General features: G+C 42.4%; 1 protein-coding gene, 1 non-coding gene and 1 pseudogene across 3 annotated transcripts in view; 1 reads left to right on the top strand and 2 right to left on the bottom strand.

Moving 5' to 3' along the window:
• Nucleotides 1-24,253, top strand: part of DNA2 (DNA replication helicase/nuclease 2) — a 59,405-nt gene that overhangs the window by 7,052 nt on the left and 28,100 nt on the right. The window contains exons 4-9 of the mRNA XM_032252626.1: nucleotides 1,561-1,706; nucleotides 9,445-9,576; nucleotides 11,452-11,671; nucleotides 17,204-17,321; nucleotides 19,488-19,650; nucleotides 22,288-22,482. Of these exons, the coding sequence (XP_032108517.1) occupies nucleotides 1,561-1,706; nucleotides 9,445-9,576; nucleotides 11,452-11,671; nucleotides 17,204-17,321; nucleotides 19,488-19,650; nucleotides 22,288-22,482 (974 nt within the window). The remainder of the gene's footprint in view (nucleotides 1-1,560; nucleotides 1,707-9,444; nucleotides 9,577-11,451; nucleotides 11,672-17,203; nucleotides 17,322-19,487; nucleotides 19,651-22,287; nucleotides 22,483-24,253) is intronic.
• LOC116533018 lies at nucleotides 8,224-8,939 on the bottom strand (annotated as a pseudogene). The gene has a single exon (XR_004261042.1). The product of XR_004261042.1 is annotated as a transmembrane protein 126A pseudogene (transcript).
• Nucleotides 18,993-19,099, bottom strand: LOC116533053. Its single transcript, XR_004261058.1, has one exon. It is a non-coding gene; the product is annotated as a U6 spliceosomal RNA (small nuclear RNA).

Raw genomic sequence — 24,253 nt, 5'->3', positions numbered from 1 at the left:
TAGGTTAAAAAAAATTTTTTTTTCTTCCCAAATATTACTGCTAAGTAGGTTTGAATGGTATCTTTTTTTCTTTTAAGATGGAAACTTGCTCCGTCGCCTAGGATGGAATGCAGTGGCATGATCTCGGCTCACCACAGCCTCCGCCTCCCGGGTTCAAGCAATTCTCCTGCCTTAGCCTTCTGAGTATCTGTGATTACAGGCGCGCACCACCACGCCCAGCTAGTTTTGTATTTTTAGTAGAGACAGGGTTTCACCATGTTGGTCAGGCTGAACTCGAAGTCCTGACCTCAAATGATCTGCCTGCTTCGGCCTCCCAAAGTGCTGGGATTACATGTGTGAGCCACCGTGCCTGGCCTTGAATGGTATCTTTTACTTACATGAGTTTATCATCTATGTATGTCTTTATTGACTTTTTTTTTTTTTTTGAGACAGAGTTTCACTCTTGTTGCCCAGGCGGGAGTGCAATGGTGTGATCTAGGCTCACCACAACTTCTGCTTCCCGGGTTCAAGCCATTCTCTTGCCTCAGCCTCCCAAGTAGCTGGGATTACAGGCATGCGCCACCACGGTCAGCTGATTGTATTCTTAGTAGAGATGGGGTTTCTTCATGTTGGTCAGGCTGGTCTTGAACTCCCAACATCAAGTGATCCACCTGACTCAGCCTCTGAAAGTGCTGGAATTACAAGCATGAGCCACTGTGCTGGCTTTTTATTTTTTATTATTTTTGAGATGGAGTCTCATTTTGTCGCCCGGCTGGAGTATAGTGGTGTCAACTTGGTTCACTGCAGCCTGTGCCTCCTGGGTTCAAGCTGTTCTCCTGCTTCAGCCTCCTGAGTAGCTGGGACTATAGGCATGCGCCACCATGCCCAGCTAATTTTTTTGTATTTTTACTAGAGACAGGGTTTCACCATGCTGGCCAGGATGATCTCGATTTCTTGACCTCATGATCTGCCTTCCTCGGCCTCCTAAAGTGCTGGGATTACAGGCCTGAGCCACTGTGCCCGCTATATTGACTTTCCTGTTGGGTGGATTATCAAGTGAAGAGAACAATACTTTAAAAAAATGTTAATTATTTGAGAATATTTTAAAGTTTTGAATATTGGTTATTTTAATTTTTTTTTAAATGGAGAATGTTGATTTTAAAAGTAGCTCATACTCAGCCTGACCAACATGGTGAAACCCTGTCTCTACTAAAAATACAAAAAAAAAGTTAGCTGGGCATGTTGACACACACCTGTAATTCCAGCTGCTTAGGAGGTTGAGGCATGAGAATCATTTGAACCTGGGAGGTGAAGGTTGCAGTGAGCTGAGATCATGCCACTGTGCTTCAGCGTGGGTGACAGAGCAAGACTCTGTTTAAAAAAAAGTAACTCATACATTAATTCAGATAATTCTGAATAGAAGAAAGTTTTTTTTCTCCCACCAGAAAAAAAATTGTTTAATATTTTGGCATTTGTCTTACCAGTGCATTTTGGCTGTGGTGGTTTAGTAGATTGGGTAATAAATATATAACTGTGTCTGTTAATATGCTGTGAAATAAATTATGTGATTTGTTTTTACAGAGCTCAGAGCCAGCCACACGCCAAATGCTGATTGGTACGGTTCTCCATGAGGTATTTCAAAAAGCAATAAGTAATAACTTTGCTCCAGAAAAGCTACAAGAACTTGCTTTTCAAACAATTCAAGAAATAAGGCATTTGAAGGAAATGTAAGTAGTTATAAGAACTGCCGGTATAATTTTATTATACAACTTCTGTTCTAGAAATGATAAAGTTTTTATATATTAGACTATCCAATATAAATTAGTGTAATATAGAATGCAGATTTCACAGTTCCAGTACACTACTGGAACTCTATGAAGTGTTTCTGAAATTGCGCAATAGGAATTTTTTGGGTAAAAATACCTAAATATTCTGTGGATGTGCATAGCAGATCCTTAACTACTTTCAGAGAATGTATAAATAACTTTTTTGCATTAGTTCTAGAAACAATGTGATATACTGAGAAGTAATGCAGCTTTGCAGGTTTTTGGTGGGGGAGATGGGGGTCTTGCCATGCTGTCCAGGCTATACTCAAACTAGGGCTCGTGTGTTTCTCCCCACCTCAGCCTCCTGAGGTACATGCAACCATGCCAGGCCTGGTTTTTTCAGTGTTTCGTTTTGTTTTTTCTTGTTTTGAGATGAAATCTTGCTCTGTCGCTCAGGCTGGAGTATAGTGGCATGATCTCAGCTTGCTATGACCTCTGCCTCCCAGGTTCAAGCTATTCTCCTGCCTCAGCCTCCCAGGTGGCTGGGATTACAGGTGTGCACCTTCATGCTCAGCAAATTTTTGCATTTTTAGTAGAGATGGGGTTTCATCATGTTGGCCAGGATGGTCTCGATCTCCTGACCACGTGATCCTCTTGCTTCGGCCTCCCATAGTGCTGGGATTACAGGCGTGAGCCACCGTGCCCGGCCCTAAAAATATTTTTGAAACCTGGCATATGTCAGGTACTGTGTTAAGTGCTTTTAGACATCTTATGCAACCTGATAGCAGCTTGTTTGTAAATCAAGGAACAAGCACAGGGAAGTTGGAGCTTGCTCATGGCCACAAAGCATGGCAATCAAAACATCAATAGATTGATTTAAGAAAGTTTTGGCTTTGTTCATTGAGTTTCACTTATCTCCTTATTTGCCACTTTGCATTTCAAACTTTTGCCTTTTTTTGAGACCCTAATCAGCATATAGTAATGTGTAATCTGTTGTGTATTATATTGATTATCTATTGCCATGAAACAAATTATAGCAAAACTTAGTGGTTTAAAATGACAAATATCTGTTATCTCAGTTATTGTAGGTTGGAAATTGGAAAGTGGCTTACTTAGCTTTGTGGTTCTTCCATGTGGGTCTTTTATTTGGGGCTGCAGTCATTTGAAGACTGGATTTGGGTGGGAGGCTCTGCTTCCAAGATGGTTCACTCACTCACGTGTTGGCAGGAGGTTTCAGTTCCTCTCCATAGAGCTGCTAGATGTGTCCTTGTGACACAGCAGCTGCTTCCTCCAGGTGGAATGGACCAAGAAAGAGAGCAAGCAAGAAGCCACAATGCTTTTTACAGCCTAGTATTTGACTGTACATTGTCACTTAATTTTTTTTTTTTATTTGTTAGGTGCAAGTCACTTAAGTCCAACTCTCCCTAAAGGGTAGATGACTTAGGTAGCATGTTTTGAGGGGAGAATCAGATAATTTGTGAGGGTATTTTATTCTTTTTTTTTTTTTTTGAGATGGAGTTTCACTCTGTTGGCCAGGCTGGAGTGCAATGGCACAATCTCAGCTCACTGCAACCTTTGCCTCCTGGGTTCAAGCAATTCTCTTGCCTCAGCCTCCCGAGTAGCTGGGATTACAGGCACCAACCACCACGCCCAGCTAATTTTTGTTTCAGTAGAGATGGGGTTTCACCATGTTGGCCAGGCTGGTCTTGAACTTCTGACCTCAGGTGATCTGCCCACCTCGGCCTTCCAAAGTGTGGGGATTACAGGCGTGAGCCAGCACGCCTGGTCTGTATATGATCTTGAACCACATGTTTTGAAATATTTATATACTGGAATGGCTCAATAAAGCTAATTAACATATGTATTGCCTTACATACATTTTATTTTTGTGGTGAGAGCTGTTAAAATCTACTCTCAGGCCGGACGAAGTGGCTCACGTATGTAATCCCAGCACTTTGGGAGGCCGAGGCAGGTGAATCACGAGGTCAGGAGTTCAAGACCAGCCTGACCAACATGGTGAAACCTCGTCTCTACAAAAAATACAAAAATAGCCAGGCATGGTGCTGGGTGCCTGTAATCCCAGCTACTTGGGAGGTTGAAGCAGGACAATTGCTTGAACCCAGGAGGCGGAGCTTGCGGTTAGCCGAGATTGCGCCATTGCAGTCCAGCCTGGGCCGCAGAGCGAGACTCTGTCCCCGCCCACCCCCTCAAAAAAAAACTACTCTCTTTGAGATGGAGTTTCGCTCTGTCACCCAAGGTAGAGTACACCCAAGTGATCTCAGCTCAATGCAACCTCCCTTCCCGGGTTTAAGTGATTCTTGTGCCTCATCCTCCCAAGTAGCTGGGACTACAGTTGCGCACCACTATGCCTGGTTAATTTTTTAAATTTTCTGTAGAGATGAGATTTCGCCATGTTGGCCAGGCTGGTCTCCAACTCGTGGGCTCAAAGATTTACCTGCCTTAGCCTCCCAAGGTTCTGAGATTATAGGTGTGTGCCACTCCACCTGGCCAAGAATTTTATTTTACATAACCATGTGTAACATTGATATAATACTTTTATCTTCAGTTTTACCAAGTGTCCAATAATGTCCTTTATAGAATTTTTTTTCCTTCAATACAGGATTCAGTCTGGGTGCATTTATTTTTTTCTTTTTTGAGACGGAGTTTCCTTCTTTTTGCCCAGGCTGGAGTGCAATGAGTGCAATGGCAGCATCTCGGCTCACTGCAACCTCTGGCTCCTGGGTTCAAGTGATTCTCTTGCCTCAGCCTCCTGGGTAGCTGGGATTACAGCCATGTGCCACCACACCCAGCTAATTTTGTGTTTGTAGTAGAAAGGGGGTTTCTCCAATTTGGTCAGGCTGGTCTCAAACTCCTGACCTCAAGTGATCCACTCGCCTCGGCCTCCCAAAGTGCTGGGATTACAGCCGTGAGCCACCACGCCAAGCCACATTTCTTTTTTTTTTTGTTACCCAGGCTGGAGTGCAATGGCATGGTCTCGGCTCACTGTAACCTCCGCCTCCTGGGTTCAAGCAATTCTCCTGCCTCAGCCTCCTGAGTAGCTGGGATTACAGGCACACGCCACCATGCCCAGCTAATTTTTTGTATTTTTAGTAGAGATGGGGTTTCACCATGTTGACCAGGATGGTCTCGATCTCTTGACCTTATGATCCACCTGCCTTGGCCTCCCAAAGTGCTGGGATTACAGGCGTGAGCCACCACGTCCAGCCCTTTTTTTTCTTTTTTAAGTACATTCTGGAGGCCTAAGTCTGGGCGCATTTAAAATTTATTATTATTATTATTTTTTTGAGACCCAGGCTAGAGTGCTCTGTCACCCAGGCTAGAGTGCAGTGGCACAATATTGGCTCATTGCAACTTCCACCTCTTGGGTTGAAGCCATCCTCCCACCACAGCCTCCCGAGTAGCTGGAATTACAGGCACATGCTACTAGGCCCGACTAATTTTTTTTGTATTTTTAGTGAAGACAGGGTTTCACCATGTTTGCAAGGCTGATCTTGAACTCCTGACCTCAAGCGATCCACCTTCCTCGGCCTCCCAACGTTCTGGGATTATAGGCGAGAGCCACCATGCCTGTCCTAAAATTTCGATACATATTACCAAATTTCTCTGTATAGACATTGTCCCAGTTTACATTTCTACTGGCAGTATATGAAACCTTGTGAGACCAGATGCTCATCCACATCATTTTTAATTAGAAGCTGCCTGATTTCAAACAGCCTTTTGCAAGCATAACCTTTACCTTGAGTAGCCTAACTCTGTTTTTCTGTGCATCTCTTTGGGTGCTTTGGTATTAGCAGTGGCTTCCTGGCTTGAGGAATTTTAGCTTCTCTTTAACCTGAGGTGGCTATTTTGTGTAAGATAATTTTGGCAGAGCTAGCATTGCTAATTTTGTCTTTTCTTTTTTTTTTTTTGAGACGGAGTTTCACTCATGTTACCCAGGCTGGAGTGCAATGGCGCGATCTTGGCTCACCGCAACCTCCGCCTCCTGGGTTCAAGCAATTCTCCTGCCTCAGCCTCCTGAGTAGCTGGGATTACAGGCACGCACCACCATGCCCAGCTAATTTTTTGTATTTTTGGTAGAGACGGGGTTTCATCATGTTGACCAGGATGGTCTCGATCTCTTGACCTCGTGATCCACCCGCCTTGGCCTCCCAAAGTGCTGGGATTACAGGCTTGAGCCACCGCGCCCGGCTGTAATTTTGTCTTTTCTATTGGACTGGCTCTCCCAGAGGGCTGACAGCTCTCTTCTCTGTCAGTGGTAAACTGGATGTGTCAGAAATGTAGGAAAGTAACAGCTTATAAAATTTGATGTTAGAAATATTGCACAGTTGTATGGTAAATGTGTAGTATCCTGAAGTCTCCATGTCTGATGAATGTGTTATTACGGTGTCCCCTTAAGCGTGTGAGAAAAATTATAAACTTGTTACCTTTTGAAAGAAATTTGCAGTTTGTGGGAGGCTATGCTTATACTCAAATGAACTCAGGCCTGCAGGGAGAGAATAATGGCAGTAAATTTTGATAGCACAGTATAGAAGGAAGCATCATAAGGGTTAAGAACTCAAGTTGCAGGTCTAGAGGCAGAAGAATTGCTTGAACTCAGGAGGCGGAGGTTGCAGTGAGCCGAGATCGCACCAGGGCACTCCTGTCTGGGTGACAGAGTGAGAGTTCATTAAAAACAAACAAACAAACAAACTCAAGTTGCAAGTCTAGAGCTGTGTATTCTTTGGAAGTAATATAACTTCTTTTTTCTTTGAGACGGAGTCTCACTCTGTTGCTCAGGCTGGAGTGCAGTGGCATGATCTTGGCTCACTACAACCTCTGCTTCTAGGGTTCAAGTGATTATCATGCCTCAGCCTCCTGAGTAGTTGGAATTACAGGTGCGTGCCACTATGCCCAACTAATTTTTGTATTTTTCTTTAATTTTTTAAAAAAATTATTTATTTTATCTTTTTGTGATCGGAGTTTTGCTCTTGTTGCCCATGCTGGAGTACGATCATGCAAATTCAGCTCACTGCAGCCTCCACCTCCCATGTTCAAGCCTCAGACTCCTTAGTAGCTGGGACTACAGGTGTGCACCAATACGCCCAGCTAATTTTTGTATTTTTAGTAGAGACTGGGTTTTACAGTGTTGGCCAGGCTGGTCTTGAACTCCTGACCTCAGGTGATCCACCTGCCTTGGCCTTCCAAAATGCTGGGATTACAGGTGGGAGCCCGCCTGGCCTTATTTTCTATGTTTTAGTTTCTCCAGCCAGAAAATGGAGGTGACAATAATAGCACCTCTCTCATAGAGTTACAATGAAGGTTGAAGGCATTTATTCATATGAGGCACTGGGAATGGTGCTGATCTATAGTCAGCACTGTCTTTGTTGTTATCATCATGGTCTTTATACCTTAATAATTTTTTTTTTCCTTTCTGAATCTCCCTCTGTTGCCCAAGCTGGAGTGCAGTAATATGATCTCAGCTCACTGCAACCTCTGCCTCCTGGGTTCCAGTGATTCTCCTGCCTCAGCCTTCCGAGTGGGTGGGATTACAGGTGTGCGCCACTACGTCCCACTAATTTTTTTGTATTTTTAGTAGAGATGGGGTTTCAGCGTGTTGGCCAGGCTGGTCTCAAACTCCTGACCTCTAGTGATCCTCCCACCTCAACCTCCCAAAGTGCTGGGATTACAGGTGTGAGCCACCGCGCCCAGCCTCTATCTTAATGAGTTCTTAACATCAGCTAAGTGCTTTACATACATTGTTCTATTTAATCCTCAGACTAACTTTGTAAGGTACTTATCATCTTCTCCTTACAGATGAGGAAACAGGCTTAATTAACACTAATCTTAGTCATACATCTGGTTAGTGCAGAGTTAGGATTCAGTCCTAGGTGTGATCTGACATACAAACTTATATGCTTCGACCACCCTAGTTATTAAGATTGGGGGGCTTAAATATAAAGAAGGCTGGAATAATCATCCTAGGAGGGGAAGTCTATAACAGCAGTTCTTAAAACTTTTTGCTCTCAGGACCTCTTTATGCTAAAAAATTATTAAGGACTGTAAAGAGCTTTTGTTTATGTGGGCTATATCCATGATTAATTGCTATAATAGAAGTCAAAACTGAGATGTTTATTAATTCATTTGAAATTAAAATGTGTATTCATTTTTGTTGTTGTTGTTGAGACAGAATCTTCCTCTCTTGCCCAGGCTGGAATACAGTGGCATGATCTCGGCTCACTGCAACCTCCGCCTCCTGGGTTCAACTGATTTTCCTGCCTCAGCTTCCCTAGTAGCTGGGATTATAAGAATGAGCCACCAGGCCTGGCTAATTTTTGTGTTTTTAAGTAGAGACGGGGTTTCACCATGTTGGTCAGGCTGGTGACCAACATGACCCCAAGTGATCCACCTGCCTCAGCCTCCCAAAATGCTGGGATTACAGACATTATCCACCTCGCCCAACTCATGTTAACCATTTGTGTTTTTTTTGTTTTTACTATTTTATTTTTGTGTACATATTTGTTTAAAATCAGTGATTTTCTTGGCCAGGTTCAGGTAAGTGAAGGGCCTTTATAAGTAGTTGATATTGTTTAGACCCAAGGTATGCTGAAAACACAGTCTGCAGCAGAATAGAAAATAACATCTTTCTAAAGACAGGCTTAGAAACTCTAAGCCAGTAACTTAAGATGTTCCCTTTGTTTGGTAACAGAGCTGTTTCATACCTGGCTGCTAGGCTACCATTTACAGGTAAAGCTAAGAAAACAGGGTATAGACCACCAGCAAGAAGACCAACCAGTCCACTACGTGTTGCGGTACAGGTTTTGCAATTCATATCACCTGTTATCAAAGGAATATCTACAAAACCTCTGTAAGTTACTTGTGTTGTAAAGAAAGGGATCACTGCCATTGGTAAGGTAGAAACTATACGAGCCTTTGTCACATTCAAGACGCGTCGAAAAAGACTGTTTCCTATGAGGCCACAGAGAGCAGCATTTAATCCAACATAAACTGATCCGTTTTCAAGTAGATTCCTTTCTGCTTCTGGAAGCTGGTTAATTTTTCTGTTTACGATTTCAAAAATGTTTTCCTGGTTATTGGATTCATAATTTTCCATTTTGAGCCTTATGCTCTCCTCCCACTAGCCTGTGGGTGCCTCCTCAGGTCTTCCGCAGCCACCCCGGAGGTCACTACAGCTCTACTCGCCTGAGCGCAGCCATCTTTGGCTGACACGTGACTCGGCCTCAACCATTTTTAAGGGTACATTTCAGAGGCAAAGTACATTCACCTTGTTGTACAACCATCACTCCATCTATCTCCAGAACTCTTTGCATTTTTCTAAACTGAAGCTCTGTACCCTTGAAACAATAACCCCCATTCTTTCCTCCTCCCATCCTCTTGCACCCTCCATTCTACTTTCTGTATCTATGATTTTGACTACTGTAGGTACCTCATATGAATATTAGTCCTTTATGACTGGCCTGTTTCACTTAGCATAATGTCCTGAAGGTTCTTCCATGTTGTAGCATATGTCAGAATTCCCTTTCTTTTTATAGCTGAATAATATTGGATTGTGTAGAGTGTGCCACATTTGGTTTATCTATTCATTGGCTGATGAATAGTTGGGTTGCTTATTTGTATGCTTTTGTCCCCATTTACTTTTCTCATATTTATACTTTCATATTTACTATCACATTTTTGGCAGGTACCGCTTAAATCTAAATCAAGATGAAATAAAACAAGAAGTAGAGGACTACCTTCCTGCATTTTGTAAATGGGCAGGAGATTATATGCATAAGAACAGTTCAACTGACTTCCCTCAGATGCAGCTCTCTCTGTAAGAAACACATTTTGTTTATATAGTCTTCATTTTTTTTTTTTTTTTGAGACGGAGTTTCGCTCTTGTTACCCAGGCTGGAGTGCAATGGCGCGATCTCGGCTCACCGCAACCTCCGCCTCCTGGGTTCAGGCAATTCTCCTGCCTCAGCCTCCTGAGTAGCTGGGATTACAGGCACGCGCCACCATGCCCAGCTAATTTTTTGTATTTTTAGTAGAGACGGGGTTTCACCATGTTGACCAGGATGGTCTCGATCTCTTGACCTCGTGATCCACCCGCCTCGGCCTCCCAAAGTGCTGGGATTACAGGCTTGAGCCACCACGCCCGGCCCTAGTCTTCATATTTTTAGACCAGGATGCTATTCTGGGTGTTGAATCACAGCTTTTAAAAGATTGAGCATTACAATTAGCCTTTTTACTTGCTTATTTTATAAATTACGGTCCTAAGTATCTTTCCATGACAAAAAAGAACCCAGTGAACAGAAAATTTTATTTTCATTATTAAAGATAGCCTGTTTTTTATATGAAGATATGTATGGTCTTTTTCATTCTTTTATGCTTTTTTAAGACAGAGTTTTGCTCTGTTGCCCTGGCTGAAGTGCAATAGCATGATTTCAGCTTACTCCACCTCTACCCTCTGGGTTCAAGCAGTTCTTCTGCCTCAGCCTCCCAAGTAGCTGAGATTACAGGGACCCACCACCATGCCTGGCTAATTTTTTGTATTTTTAGTAGGACAAGGTTTTGCCATGTTGGCCAGCCTGGTCTCGAACTCCTGACCTCAGGTGATCCCTCCACTTCGGTCTCCCAAAGTGCTGGGATTATGGGCGTGAGTGACCATTCCTGGCCTGTGTTTTCTTATAAAGCAATCAATTATAAATATTTTGGGGGTCCTAATTTTTTTCATTTGATTCCTTTTTTTTTTTTTTTTGAGATAGAGTCTTATTCTGTCACCCAGGCTGGAGTACAGTGGTATGATCTCTGCTTACTGCAACCTTTGCCTTCCGGGTTCAAGCAATTCTGCCTCAGCCTCCCAAGCAGCTGGGATTATAGGCATTCACCATCATACCCGGCTAATTTTTGTATTTTTATTAGAGATGGAGTTTTGCCTTATTAGCCAGGCTGGTCTCAAACTCCTGACCTTAAGTGATACTAGCTGTGTGTACAGCATCTCAGGGAGCCAGTGTGATGGCTGGAGCAAAGTGCAGTAGGAGAAAAGCAGCAGTAGTTTTTCTGGGGCCTCATCCTGGTCAAGACTTGGCTACTGCCCTGATTAGATAGGAAGCCATTGGAGGCTTTTTATATGATTTCCTTTTTTTGAAAGATATTTATGGTCCTAAGTATCTTTCCTTGAAAAAAAGGAAACCAGTGAATAGAAAATTTTATTTTCATTATTATAAGATAGCCTATTTTTTATATGTAGATATGTATATTCTTTTTCTTTCTTTTTTTTTCTTTGAGACAGAGTCTTGCCCTATTCCAGGCTGCAGTGCAATGGCTTGATCTCGGCTTACTGCAAACTCTACCTCTTGGGTTCAAGCAATTCTCCTGCCTCAGCCTTCCAAGTAGCTGCAATTATAAGCATGCACCACCACACCTGGCTAATTTTGTATTTTTTGTAGAGATGGGGTTTTTTTATGTTGGTCAGGATGGTCTTGAACTCCTAACCAGATGGAAAAGAGCTAAGTGTTCTAATTAAGTGGTTTTTTTTTTTTGTTTTTTTTTTTTTTAAAGACGGGGTTTCATCATGTTGATCAGGCTGGCCTTGAACTCCCAAACTCAGGTGATCCGCCCGTCTTGGCCTCCAAAGTGCTTGGATTACAGGCGTGAACCACCACGCCCAGCCTCTAATTAAGTGTTTTTGTGCTTTTTTTTTTAGGCCAAGTGATAATAACAAGGATAATTCAACATGTAACATTGAAGTCGTGAGATCAGTGGATATTGAAGAAAGCATTTGGTCCCCTAGGTTTGGATTGAAGGGCAAAATAGATGTTACAGTTGGTGTGAAAATACATCGAGGGTGTAAAACAAAATACAAGATAATGCCATTGGAACTTAAAACTGGCAAAGAATCAAATTCTATTGAACACCGTAGTCAGGTATAAATTTTAATAAGAAAATTGTTTAATACTTTTAAAGATAAAGTCTGCTTTGTATATTTTGGTTCAATTTAGGTCATTTTTATTTCAGTTTCATGTACTTTTTCATTTACAACATTTAGGGTACTCAGCTTGTTTTGTAAATACATAAATGCTACAGTAGAAATGTCTATCAGCAAAGTAATATAACAGCTGAATTTGTAAGCCAATGTTGCCAAATTTAGGCTGCCAAACAAGTCTAAGCAGATGATCCTAAGAAAAATAGTTATTGTCCTGGCACGGTGTTGGGAGGGTCATTTGAGCCCAGGAGTTCAGTACCAGCCTGGGCAACATAGCAAGACCTCATCTCTACAAAAAAAACAAAAAAATTAGCCAGGCATGGTGGTGCACACCTGTAGTCAGAGCTACTCAGGAGTCTGAGGCTGGAGGATAGCTTTAGCCCAGAAGGTTGAGGCTTCAGTGAGCTGTGATTGTACCACAGCACTTCAGCCTGGGCAACAGAACAAGACCCCGACTCTAAAGAAAAGGCTGGGTAGCCGGGCGTGGTGGCTCACGCCTGTAATCCCAGCACTTTGGGAGGCCGAGGCGGGTGGATCACGAGGTCAAGAGATCGAGACCATCCTGGTCAACATGGTGAAACCCCGCCTCTACTAAAAATACAAAAAATTAGCTGGGCATGGTGGCGCGTGCCTGTAATCCCAGCTACTCAGGAGGCTGAGGCAGGAGAATTGCCTGAACCCAGGAGGTGGAGGTTGCGGTGAGCCGAGATTGCGTCATTGCACTCCAGCCTGGGTAACAAGAGCGAAACTCCGTCTCAAAAAAAAAAAATTAAAAAAAAAAAGAAAAGGCTGGGTGCGGTGGCTCATGCCTGTAATCCCAGCACTTCACCTGAGGTCAGGAGTTCAAGACCAGCCTGGACAACATGGCAAAACCCTGTGTCTATTAAAAATACAAAAATTAGTCGGGTGTAATGGCACACACCTGTAATCCCAGCCACTTGGGAGGCTGAGGCATGAGAATTGCTTGAACCTGGGAGGCGGAAGTTGCAGTGAACCAAGATTTTGCCACTGCACTCCACTTCAGCCTGTGCAACAGAGTGAGACTCTGTCTAAAAAAAAAAAAAAAAAAAAAAAAGAAAAAGAATTCTTGGTTATGTTAATTGGGGAAACCAAGTGTATCTGAAGATTTTGCAGTGTACTGTATTAAAGTTTTTACCATGGAACTGTTTTTTCATATAACATTCACTTAGGTTGGTCTTCAGAAAATATCGATGTAAATTCATTCTTTTATTTCCAACCTTTATGTGATTATATTGATTTTTATCTAAGATGAAATACAGATATCTGTTTTACCATTATGTTAAATTCAAGTTTTAAAGATTATTTGGGGTCAGGCATGTTCTCACACCTGTAATCCCAGCACTTTGGGAGGAACTTCAGGAGTTTGAGACCAGCCTGGGCAAAATGGTGAAACCCTATCTTTACTAAAAATACAAAAACTAGCTGTGCATGGTGGCACGTACCTGTAATCCCTGAGGCTGAGGCAGGAGAATCACCTGTATCTAGGAGGCAGAGGTTGCAGTGAGCTGAGATTGCACCACTGCACTCCAGCCTGGGTGACAGAGTGAGAGTCCATCTTTTTTTTTTTAAAGAGATGGGGTTTCACTGTGTTGGCCAGGCTGGTCTCGAACTCCTGACCTCAAGTGATCCACCCGCCTCGGCCTCCCAAAGTGTTGGGATTACAGGCGTGAGCCACCGGAGAGTCCATCTTTAAAAAAAAAAAAATCATTAAAAAAATTTGTATTTTTCTTTGATAAACAATTTCCTATTGTCCTTTCAAAATTATTGTTATTATTATCTTTTTTTTTTTTTTTTCTTTTGAGACAGAGTTTCACTGTTGTTGCCCAGACTGGAGTGCAATGGCGCGATCTTGGCTCACCGCAACCTCCACCTCCTGGGTTCAGGCAATTCTCCTGCCTCAGCCTCCCGAGTAGCTGGGACTACAGGCACGCACCATCATGCCCAGCTAATTTTTGTATTTTTAGTAGAGACGAGGTTTCACCTTGTTGACCAGGATGGTGTCGATCTCTTGACCTCGTGATCCACCTGCCTCGGCCTCCCAAAGTGCTGGGATTATAGGCGTGAGCCACCGCGCCCGGCCCAAAATTATTTTTAATTTACATTAATTATAGTGATTTAACAAATCAGCTAACACTAAATTGTGTTGTATTTTCTGATTATTGTCATCCCTTCTACCCATCTCTACATTGGCATCTCTACATTGACAAAGCTATGAAAAATCATGTTTTCATAGCGTTTATTTATTTATTTATTTTGAAACAGAGTCTTGCTCTGTCACCCAGGCTGGAGTGCAGGGGCATGATCTTAGCTTATTGCAACCTCCAACTCCCCAATTCAAGTGATTCTCCTGTCTGTCTCCTGAGTAGCTGGGACTACAGGCGCATGACACTGTGCCCAGGTTTTTTTTTTGTTTTGTATTTTAGGAGAGACAGGCTTTCATTGTTTTGCCCAGGCTGGTCTTGAACTCCTGAGCTTAGGCATTCCACCTGCCTTGGTCTCACAAAGTGCTAGGATTACAGGCATGAGCCACCGAGCCTGGCCTATAGAAGCTTTTAAATCAGCAAAGATAGAACTAAAAGATAGTAACATTATTATATTTTTACAATATAATATTTGCTAAGAAAATAAATAATAAAACAACGTAGAGTTTATAATATAACAAATTTCCATTGCCCTTACAATTTTGCATATTATTTGAACATATTTTATATAAAATAAGGTTCAAAATACTTATATAATTAGATATTAAAGAGTCATGCTTTATTAAATCTTTCTTGCAGGCTGGGCGAGGTGGCTGACGCCTTTAACCCAGGGAGGCTAAGGCAGGTGTTTCTCCTAAAGTCAGGAGTTTGAGATCAGCCTGGCCAATGGTGGAACCCTGTCTCTACTGGAAATACAAAAATTAGCCAGGTGTGGCAGCAGATGCTTGTGATCCCAGCTACTTGGGAGGCTGAGGCAGGAGAATCGCTTCAGTCTGGAAGGCAGAGGTTGCAGTGAGCTGAGGTTTCGCCACTTCACTCCAGCCTGGGCAGCCTGGGTGACAGTGAGAGACTCTTATCTCAAACAAAAAAAGAAAAAAAAATATTTCTTGCTTTTTTCTTTTTTTGAGACAAGGTTTGGCACTGTCACCTAGGCTGGAGTGCAGTGACTCGATCTTAGCTCTGGAACCTCCACCTCCCGGACTCAAGCCATCCTCCCACCTCAGCCTTCCGAGTAGCTGGGACTAGAGGTGCACACTACTAGAGGTGACTAATTTTTGTATTTTTTGTAGAGATGGGGTTTTGCCATGTTGTCCAGCCTAGTCTCGAACTCGTGACCTCACATCATCCTCCCATCTCAGCCTCCCAAAGTGTTGGGTTTACAGGTGTGAGCCACCATGCCAGCCTTTTGCTATTAATTGTGTACCAAACATCGAAGGCTTTTTTTTCTTTTTTTTTTGAGATGGAGCCTCCCTCCGTTGCCCAGGCTGGAGTGCACTGACACCATCTCTGCTCACTGCAATCTCTGCCTCCCCAGTTGAAGCAGTTCTCCTGCCTCAGCCTCCTGAGTAGCTGGGATTACAGGTGTGCGCCACCACGCCCAGCTAATGTTTTTGTATTTTTAGTGGAGATAGGGTTTCACCATGTTAGCCAGGCTGGTCTCAGTCTGCCTGCCTTGGCCTCCCAAAGTGCTGGAATTACAGGCATGAGCTACTGTACCCGGCTACATTGAAGGTTTTCACAAGAGCTCTACAGTTTGGGAATGAAAACTTTGCTTCACCTATTATTGGGTTTTCTGGAGATGTTGGATGTGGAAGAAAACATTTTCGCTTTTTAAAGAGTTTAACTTTTTTACTTTGGTAATAGAGAAATAATTGAAATTTCAAACTTACAGACTTGGCTAAGTTAAAACCCTCTCGAGGAAGAAAAATTATGCCAATAGAAGAAAGGCTGTTTTTGAAGTCAAAGGTCAGAAGAAATGTGTTTTGTGTATATCAGACTGAAAATTTTTTACTTGATTTTTAAAAATCACAAGTTTGAATGAAATCACTTTATAATGCTAAACAGGAGAGAAATATAAAAGCATTTCAAGGCCAGGTGTGGTGACTTATGTCTGTAATCCCAGCACTTTGGGAGGCCAAGGTGGGTAGATTACTTGAGGTCAAGAGTTTGAGACCAGCCTGGCCAATGTGATGAAACTCCATCTCTACTACAAAAAAAAAAAAAGAAACGAAAAAATTAGCCCAGCATGGTGTCATGTACCTCCAGTCCCAGCTACTTGGGAGGCTGAGGCAGGAGAATTCCTCGAACCAGGGAGGCAGAGGTTTCAGTGAGCTCAGATTGTGCCACTGCACTTCAGCCTAGGTGACAGATCAAGATTCAGTCTCTAAAAAATAAATAAAAGCATTTCAGTATCTTAAGTGATTTAGATTCCAAGACTTTTTTTTTTCCCCAAGACCTTTTTTCATTGAGATTGCTGCTCTAATTTGCTGTGCCTTCAAGGCAAAGAATATTACTGTATTTAATTTTGTTCAATTGGAGGTTTTATTTTGCAAGAAGTGCAAGAAAATTTTAAGAATAAAATAGTAATTATTGTATTGAAAAAAATGAGGAAATTGGCCTGGCATGGTGACTCATGCCTGTAATCTCAGCACTTTGGGAGGCCGAGGCAGGTGGATCACCTGAGGTCAGGTGTGGGTAGTTAGTGGGTTACATAAGATATTTTAATACAGGCATGCAATAAGATCCCCTCAAACGTTTATTCTTTGTGTTACAAATAACCCAGTTATACTCCTTAGTTATTTGAAAATGCATAGTTAAATTATGTTTGACTATAGTTATTCTGTTGTGGTGGCAAATACTAGGTCTTACTCATTCCGTCTAACTTTCTTTTGGTACCCATTAACCATCCCCACTTCTCCCCCACCACCCTCACTACCGTTCTCAGCCTCTGGTAACCAACCTTCTACTATCCATCTCCATGAGTTTAGTTGTTTAATTTTTTGCTCCCACAAGTAAATGAGAACATACGAAGTTTTCTGTATCTGGCTTTTTTAATTTAACATAATGACCATCAGTTTGTCTCACTGTATTGCCCAGGCTGGTCTCCAACTCCTGGGCTCAAGGGATCCTCCTGCCTTGGCCTCCCAAAGTGTTGAGATTACAGGTGTGAGCCACCATGCCCGGCCTGGATTTTTTGAGAAAATCCATTTAATTGTTGGATTAGATGTTTGACATCAAATTTGTTGTGTTACCTTTACTAATTTGGCCCATGTTCCTTTTTATTTATTTATTTATTTTATTTATTTTCTCTTTTTGTTTTCAGTCTATCATCGATGGGCAACCATGTTACTTTTTAAATAGAAATAGCTTTATTGGTGTTTTGACTTAAAAATTAGGTTTTGGTTGCAAGAAAATGTAGGGAAATACAAGAAGTTATAATTTTGTTTGAGCAAATGTCAATGTTTACACAGGTTGTTCTGTACACTCTGCTAAGCCAAGAGAGAAGAACTGATCCAGAGGCTGGCTTGCTTCTCTACCTCAAGACTGGTCAGATGTACCCTGTGCCTGCCAACCATCTAGATAGAAGAGGTGGAGCTCTTTTCTTTTAGCTTTGCTTCTTTGTTCCACCTCCCACTTCAGCTTCTGGTGATACATATTTATACCTGACAATCTACTCACAGTACTTACTAGGGTGTACTTTGTAGCTATGGGTTTTTTTTGTGTTTTTTTTTTTAAAGACAGAGTTTCGCTGTTATTGCCCAGGCTGGAGTGCAATGGTGTGATCTCGGCTCACTGTAACCTCCGCCTCCTGGGTTCAAGCGATTCTCCTGCCTCAGCCTTTCGAGTAGCTGGGATTACAGGCATTCACCACCACACCTGGCTAATTTTTTTTTTTTTTTTTTTTTGAGACGGAGTTTCACTCTTGTTACCCAGGCTGGAGTGCAATGGCGCGATCTCGGCTCACCGCAACCTCCGCCTCCTGGGTTCAGGCAATTCTCCTGCCTCAGCCTCCTGAGTAGCTGGGATTACAGGCATGCGCCACCATGCCCAGCTGATTTTTTGTATTTTTAGTAGAGACGGGGTTTCACTATGTTGACCAGGATGGTCTCGATCTCTTGACCTCGTGATCCACCCACCTCGGCCTTCCAAAGTGCTGGGATTACAGGCGTGAGCCACCGCGGCTAATTTTGTATTTTTAATAGAAACAGGGTTTCTCTATGTTGATCAGGCTGGTCTCAAACTCCTGACCTCAGGTGATCTGCCCGCCTCGACCTCCCAAAGTTCACCCAGCCGATCTGTGGGCTTTTTGTTGTTGCTGTTTTGTGTGTGTTTTTTTGTTTTTGATTTTTGAGACAGAGTCTTACTCTGTTACCCAGGCTGGAGTGCAGTGGCACAATCTCAGCTCACTGCAGCCTCCACCTCCTGGATTGAAGCTGTTCTCCTTCCTCAATCTCCTGAGTAGCTGGGATTACAAGCATGTGCCACCATGGCTGGCTAATTATATTTTTAGTAGAGATGGGGTTTTGCCATGTTGACCAGGCTGGTCTTGAACTTCTGGCCTCAAGTGATCTGCCCACCTTGGCCTCTGAAAGTGCTGGGATTATAGGCGTGAGCCACTGCAACTCGCCATTGTGGTATTTTTTAAAAAGAATTTTGATAATATACTCTGTAGTTGAAAACATTATTAATCTTTTAAAATTTTATTATGCAAAATTTATTTCAAACTTTCTATTTTATGTTAAAGAAAGATATTCTACATAGCTGTATTTTTCCTCAGCATTCAGCTAATACCAACTTCACAATGCTTGCTAGTTATAAAATGTGTAGTTTAAAGAAAATTTATCAAGTGAACAAAAAACTTAAAGGAAATATGCCAAAATGTTAAGTTATTCTAGTATAGTGGGAAATATGAATGCTGTTTTTCCTTTTAAAAATGTTTGTTTATGGGCCGGGCGCGGTGGCTCAAGCCTGTAATCCCAGCACTTGGGGAGGCTGAGGCGGGTGGATCACGAGGCCAAGAGATCGAGACCATCCTGGTCAACATGGTGAAACCCCGTCTCTACTAAAAATACGAAACATTAGCTGGGCATGGTGGCGCGTGCCTGTAATCCCAGCTACTCAGGAGATTGAGGCAGAAGAATTGCCTGAACCCAGGAGGAGGAGGTTGCGGTGAGCTGAGATTGCGCCATTGCACTCCAGCCTGGGTAACAAGAGTGAAACTCCGTCTCAAAAAAAAAAAAAAAAAGTTTATTTATTTATTTTTTTATGGAATGCTTCACGAATTTGCGTGTCATCCTTGCACGGGGGCCATGCTCATCTTCTCTGTGTCGTTCCAATTTTAGTATATGTGCTGCCGAAGTGAGCACTGTTTGTTTATTTCAAGATGAAATTTCGCTCGTTGCCCAGGCTGGAGTGCAATGGCTTGATCTTGGCTCACTGCAACTGCTGCCTCCCGGTTTCAAGCAATCCTCCTGCCTCAGCCTCCTGAGTAGCTGGAATACAGGGATGTGCCACCACGCCTGGCTAATTTTGTATTTTTTGTAGAGTTGGGATTTCGTCATGTTGGTCTGGCTAGTCTCCAACCCTTACCTCAGGTGATCCGCCTGCTTCGGCCTCCCAAAGTGGGATTACAGGTGTGAGCCACTGACCCCAGCCCTAATAAGCTTTTAAATCTGAAAGTTTTACATATATAATGAAAAAGACATGATGAATTTTCTTTAATTCTTAAAAAGACATTCTCCTTTTTTTTTATAGAATTATTAAAGCTAAGAAATCAGATGGCATTTTCTTTGTTTCACCGTATTAGCAAATCTGCTACTAGACAGAAGACACAGCTTGCTTCTTTGCCACAGATAATTGAGGAAGAGAAAACTTGTAAATATTGTTCACAAATGGGCAATTGTGCTCTTTATAGCAGGTAAATATTGTCTTCCAAAGGCATTATTTCAAGTTGAATGTGAACTCAACTAAATATGATTTAACATTGGTGGCTTGTCCAGCATTGATATCATTATTTTAGTTATTTTTCCTTTATATTTTCCTTCGTGTGTATTATTTCTAAAATTAAGAGAATAGAAAAACAACCACAGTACGTATTTTCTTTTTTTTTTTTTAAAGACGGGGTTTCACCATGTTGGTCAGGCTGGTTTTGAACTCCCGACCTCAGGTGATCCGCCCGGCTTGGCCTCAGAAGTGCTTGGATTACAGGTGTGAGCCACCACGCCCGGCCCATAGTACATATTTTCTCAGAAGCCTATTTCCATGAGAAATTAATAGAGTGCTTTAAAAAGTTTTTCCAAAAATGGATAGTTTTAATTTTGCTGCATTCAGTTTTGTGAAATGAAATAATTTTAGGACAGTGGAATCAGCTTATGAAAGGTGTAGTACATTTGAGCATCCCAAGTTCAAAACCTCGAAATCTAAAATGCTTCAAAAATCCAAAAGGTTTTTTGTTTTCTTTTGTTTCTAGAAACAGGGTCTTGCTCTGTTGCCCAGGCTGAAGTGCAGTGGTACAATCTTAGCTGACTATAGCCTCAAACTCCTGGGCTCAAGTGATCCACCTGCCTTGGCCTTTAAAAGTGCCAGGATTACAAGTGTGAGCCACCACACCTGGCCTGAAATCGGAAACATTTTGAGCACTGACATGATTCTCAAAGAAAATGCTCATTGGAGGATTTCACATTTCAGATTTTGATTTTTAACCAATATAATGCAAGTATTCCAAAATCTGAGTAAATAAGAAACACTTCTAATCTCAACCATTTTGGATAAGGGATACTCAACCTATATAGGCATTTTGAATACAAGTTTTCTTAAATGATAGTTCAAGACATCTTCCATTTCTTTCTTTCTTTCTTTTTTTTTTTTTTTTTTTTTTAAACAGAGTTTCGCTCTTTCGCTTGGCTCACTGCAACCCCTGGCTCCTGGGTTCAAGTGATTCTCTTGCCTCAGCCTCCTGAGTAGCTAGCTAGGACTACAGGCACCTGCCACCACGCCCAGCTAATTTTTAAAATTTTTTAGTAGAGATGGGGTTTCACCATGTTGGTGAGGATGATCTGGATCTCTTGACCTCATGATCTGCCTACCTCAGCCTCCCAAAGTGCTGGGATTACAGGCATGAGCCACTGTGTCCAGCCAAAATAATTTCTTAAAAAGCATTTATGCGAATTTTTAGACTAAATTAGAACTTTGGCTCTGATTTGACTGTGTTTTCCATCTGTATATACATCTAATTATTTTATGTCCTTCAAAACTTTCACTGCCCTATTATGAAGATATTATAAAAAAATACATATGGCTATTCATATGTCAGCTAATAAACTTTCCATTTGTAGAGAAACAGCCATATATAAACAGGACAGGCCCGTTCACTGGATATCAAACTACCTATCTGAAAGTAATTTCCCTGTCTCTAACTACAAAAGGGCTGAGATTAAAACAGCAAGTAAGATGTGACAGCTGACCACTGTGTTAGGCTGATCTCGAACTCCTGACCTCAAATGATCCGCCCACCTCAGCCTCCCAAAGGGCCGAGGTTCCAGGCATGAGTCACCGTGCCCAGCTAATTTTTTGTATTTTTAATAGAGACAGGGTTTCACTATGTTAGCCAGGCTGGTCTTGAACTCCTGACCTCAAGGGATTTGCCTGTCTTGGTCTCCCAAAGTTCTGGGATTATAGGCGTGAGCCATGACACTAGGCCGAAATTCAAATTTGTTTTGAGAGAGAGAGCCTTGCTCTGTCACCCAGGCTGGAGTGCAGTGGTGTGATCTCACCTCCCTGCAACCTTTGCCTCTTGGGTTTAAGCATTTCTCCTGCCTCAGCCTCCTGAGTAGCTGGGACTACAGGTGCAGGCTGCCACCACCGGCTAATTTTTTGTATTTTAGTAGAGATGGGGTTTCACCGTGTTGCCCAGGCTGGTCTCGAACTCATGAGCCCAGGCAATCCACTGGACTTGGCTTCCCAAAGTGCTAGGATTACAGGCGTAAGCCACTGTGCCCAGCCTCACATAAATCCTTTTTAAAGTATTTGTTCAAGGGATCTCTTAATAGCAGAGGACTGTGAACCGTAGGAAGTCTGGGTACATTTCTTCGAAATCTTATGTTTATTGTCAATGTTTTGTATGCTGTCCTATAGCATGTTTGTTTCTATAGAAAATATTTTAAACTGGTATTAAGCAAAATCCAAATGATTGTCCATGTTTTTATGTTTACTTATGTCACTGAGCTAGGTGTACAAATATTGTGATTTTTGAGAAATGATGTTGTACTAAAAGCCAAAACTTCTTGCATTTGGGAATGCAGATTATAGTATACCAAACGTGAGTTGTTTGGGAGATAGTCATTGAGGCAATGTAATGCAGTATTGAGTTTCTTACACATTTTGTTTTATAAAAAACCATATGGCTTATAAAATGTTGAAATGACTTTTAAGGTAAATTAGGGGCTGTGGTTATGAGTTATGATGATATATGTGTTCTTAATTTGGAATTATCTCACTTCATAGCCAGCCAGGGAAATGGTTTATAAGCATCTCTAACTTGGAACTTTATATTTAGAGCAGTTGAACAACAGATGGATGGTAGTTCAGTCCCAATTTTCATGCTGCCCAAAATAGAAGAAGAAACCAAGCATCTGAAGCATACACACTTAGAATATTTCAGCCTTTGGTATCTAATGTTAACCCTGGAGTCACAGTCAAAGGATAATAAAAAGAATCACCAAAATATATGGCTAAGGCCTGCTTTGGAAATGTAAGTAGTCCATTTATTTATTTATTTATTTATTTTTTTTTTTTGAGACGGAGTTTCGCTCTTGTTACCCAGGCTGGAGTGCAATGGCGCGATCTCGGCTCACCGCAACCTCCGCCTCCTGGGTTCAGGCAATTCTCCTGCCTCAGCCTCCTGAGTAGCTGGGACTACAGGCACACGCCACCATGCCCAGCTAATTTTTTGTAGTTTTAGTAGAGACGGGGTTTCACCATGTTGACCAGGATGGTCTCGATCTCTTGACCTTGTGATCCACCCGCCTCGGCCTCCCAAAGTGCTGGGATTACAGGCTTGAGCCACCGCGCCCGGCCAAGTAGTCCATTTAATACTGAAAGATTTCAGTGGTTTGCATTGGCTAGTGAGGTGGCATTTGGAATTTATGACAAATACAGGTTATGTAGCATATTATAGATATGTGATTTCGTTTATTCATGACAAATGCAAATGGCTCTCCATTGTTTCTAAGAAGAGCATCATTACTGTGTAACCTATGTGCTGGAATCATTGCTAGTTAGTAATATAGTTTCAGGACGCTAAATATGCCTCAAGAAATTTGTTTTAAAAATTGCTTTTCTGGCTGGGTGCTGTGGCTCACGCCTCTAATTCCAGCACTTTGGGAGGCCAAGGCTGGTGGATCACCAGGTCAGGAATTCAACAAGACTAGCCTGGCCAAGATGATGAAACACTGTCTTTACTAAAAACACAAAAATTAGCCAAGCGTGGTGACGGATGCTTGTAATCCCAGCTACTTGGGAGGCTGAGGCAGAGAATTGCTTGGACCTGAGATGTGGAGGTTGCAGTGAGCCAAGATCGCACCACTGCATTTCAGTGTGGGTGACAGAGGAAGAGACTCCATCTCAATAAATAAATAAATAAGTTAATTAAAATTACTTTTCTTTGGGACGCCGAGGCGGGTGGATCACCTGAGGTGAGGAGCTTTAGAGCAGGCTGGCCAATATGGTGAAACCCCATTTTTACTAAAAATACAAAAAGGCCAGGTACAGTGGCTCATGCCTATAATCCCAGCACTTTGGAAGGCTGAGGCAGGTGGATCACCTGAGGCCAGGAGTTTGAGACTAGCCTCGTCAACATGGCAAAACCCCATCTCTACTTAAAATACAAAAAAGGCATGGTAGCACATGCGTGTAATCCCAGCTATTGGGGAGGCTGAGGCAGGAGAATCGCTTGAATTTAGGAGGCGGAGGTTGCAGTGAGCCGAGATTGTGCCACTGCACTCCAGCCTGGATGACAAAGTGATACCCCATCTTTTTTTTTTTTTTTTCATACTAGCTCATTAGTGGTAGATCCAAAGAGACTGCATCTTAAAAAAAAAAAAATTTTGTCAGGGCAGCGGCTCATGCCAGTAATCCCAGCACTTTCGGAGGCTGAAGCAGGTGGATCGCTTAAGCTCATGAGTTTGAGACCAGCCTGGACAGCATGGCAAAACTGTGTCTCTACAAAAAATACAAAAATTACCTGGGTGTGGTAGTGCATGCCTGTAGTCCCAGGCTGAGGTGGGAGGATGGCTTGAGCCAGAGGTGAAGGTTGCAGTGAGTCCAGATCGAGCCACTGCACTCCAGCCTGGGTGATAGAGCTAGATCTTGACTCAAAAAAAAATTTTTTTTTAATCCTATTAAAAATTTTCAGTGGGCCGGGCGCGGTGGCTCAAGCCTGTAATCCCAGCACTTTGGGAGGCCGAGGCAGGTGGTTCACAAGGTCAAGAGATCGAGACCATCCTGGTCAACATGGTGAAACC

Source organism: Sapajus apella, unplaced genomic scaffold (assembly GCF_009761245.1).
Source record: "Sapajus apella isolate SASKATOON/1434 unplaced genomic scaffold, GSC_monkey_1.0 scaffold78, whole genome shotgun sequence".
NCBI lineage: Eukaryota > Metazoa > Chordata > Mammalia > Primates > Cebidae > Sapajus > Sapajus apella.
Note: the sequence above shows the minus strand (reverse complement) of the source record. Positions and strands in the feature narration are given on the sequence as shown.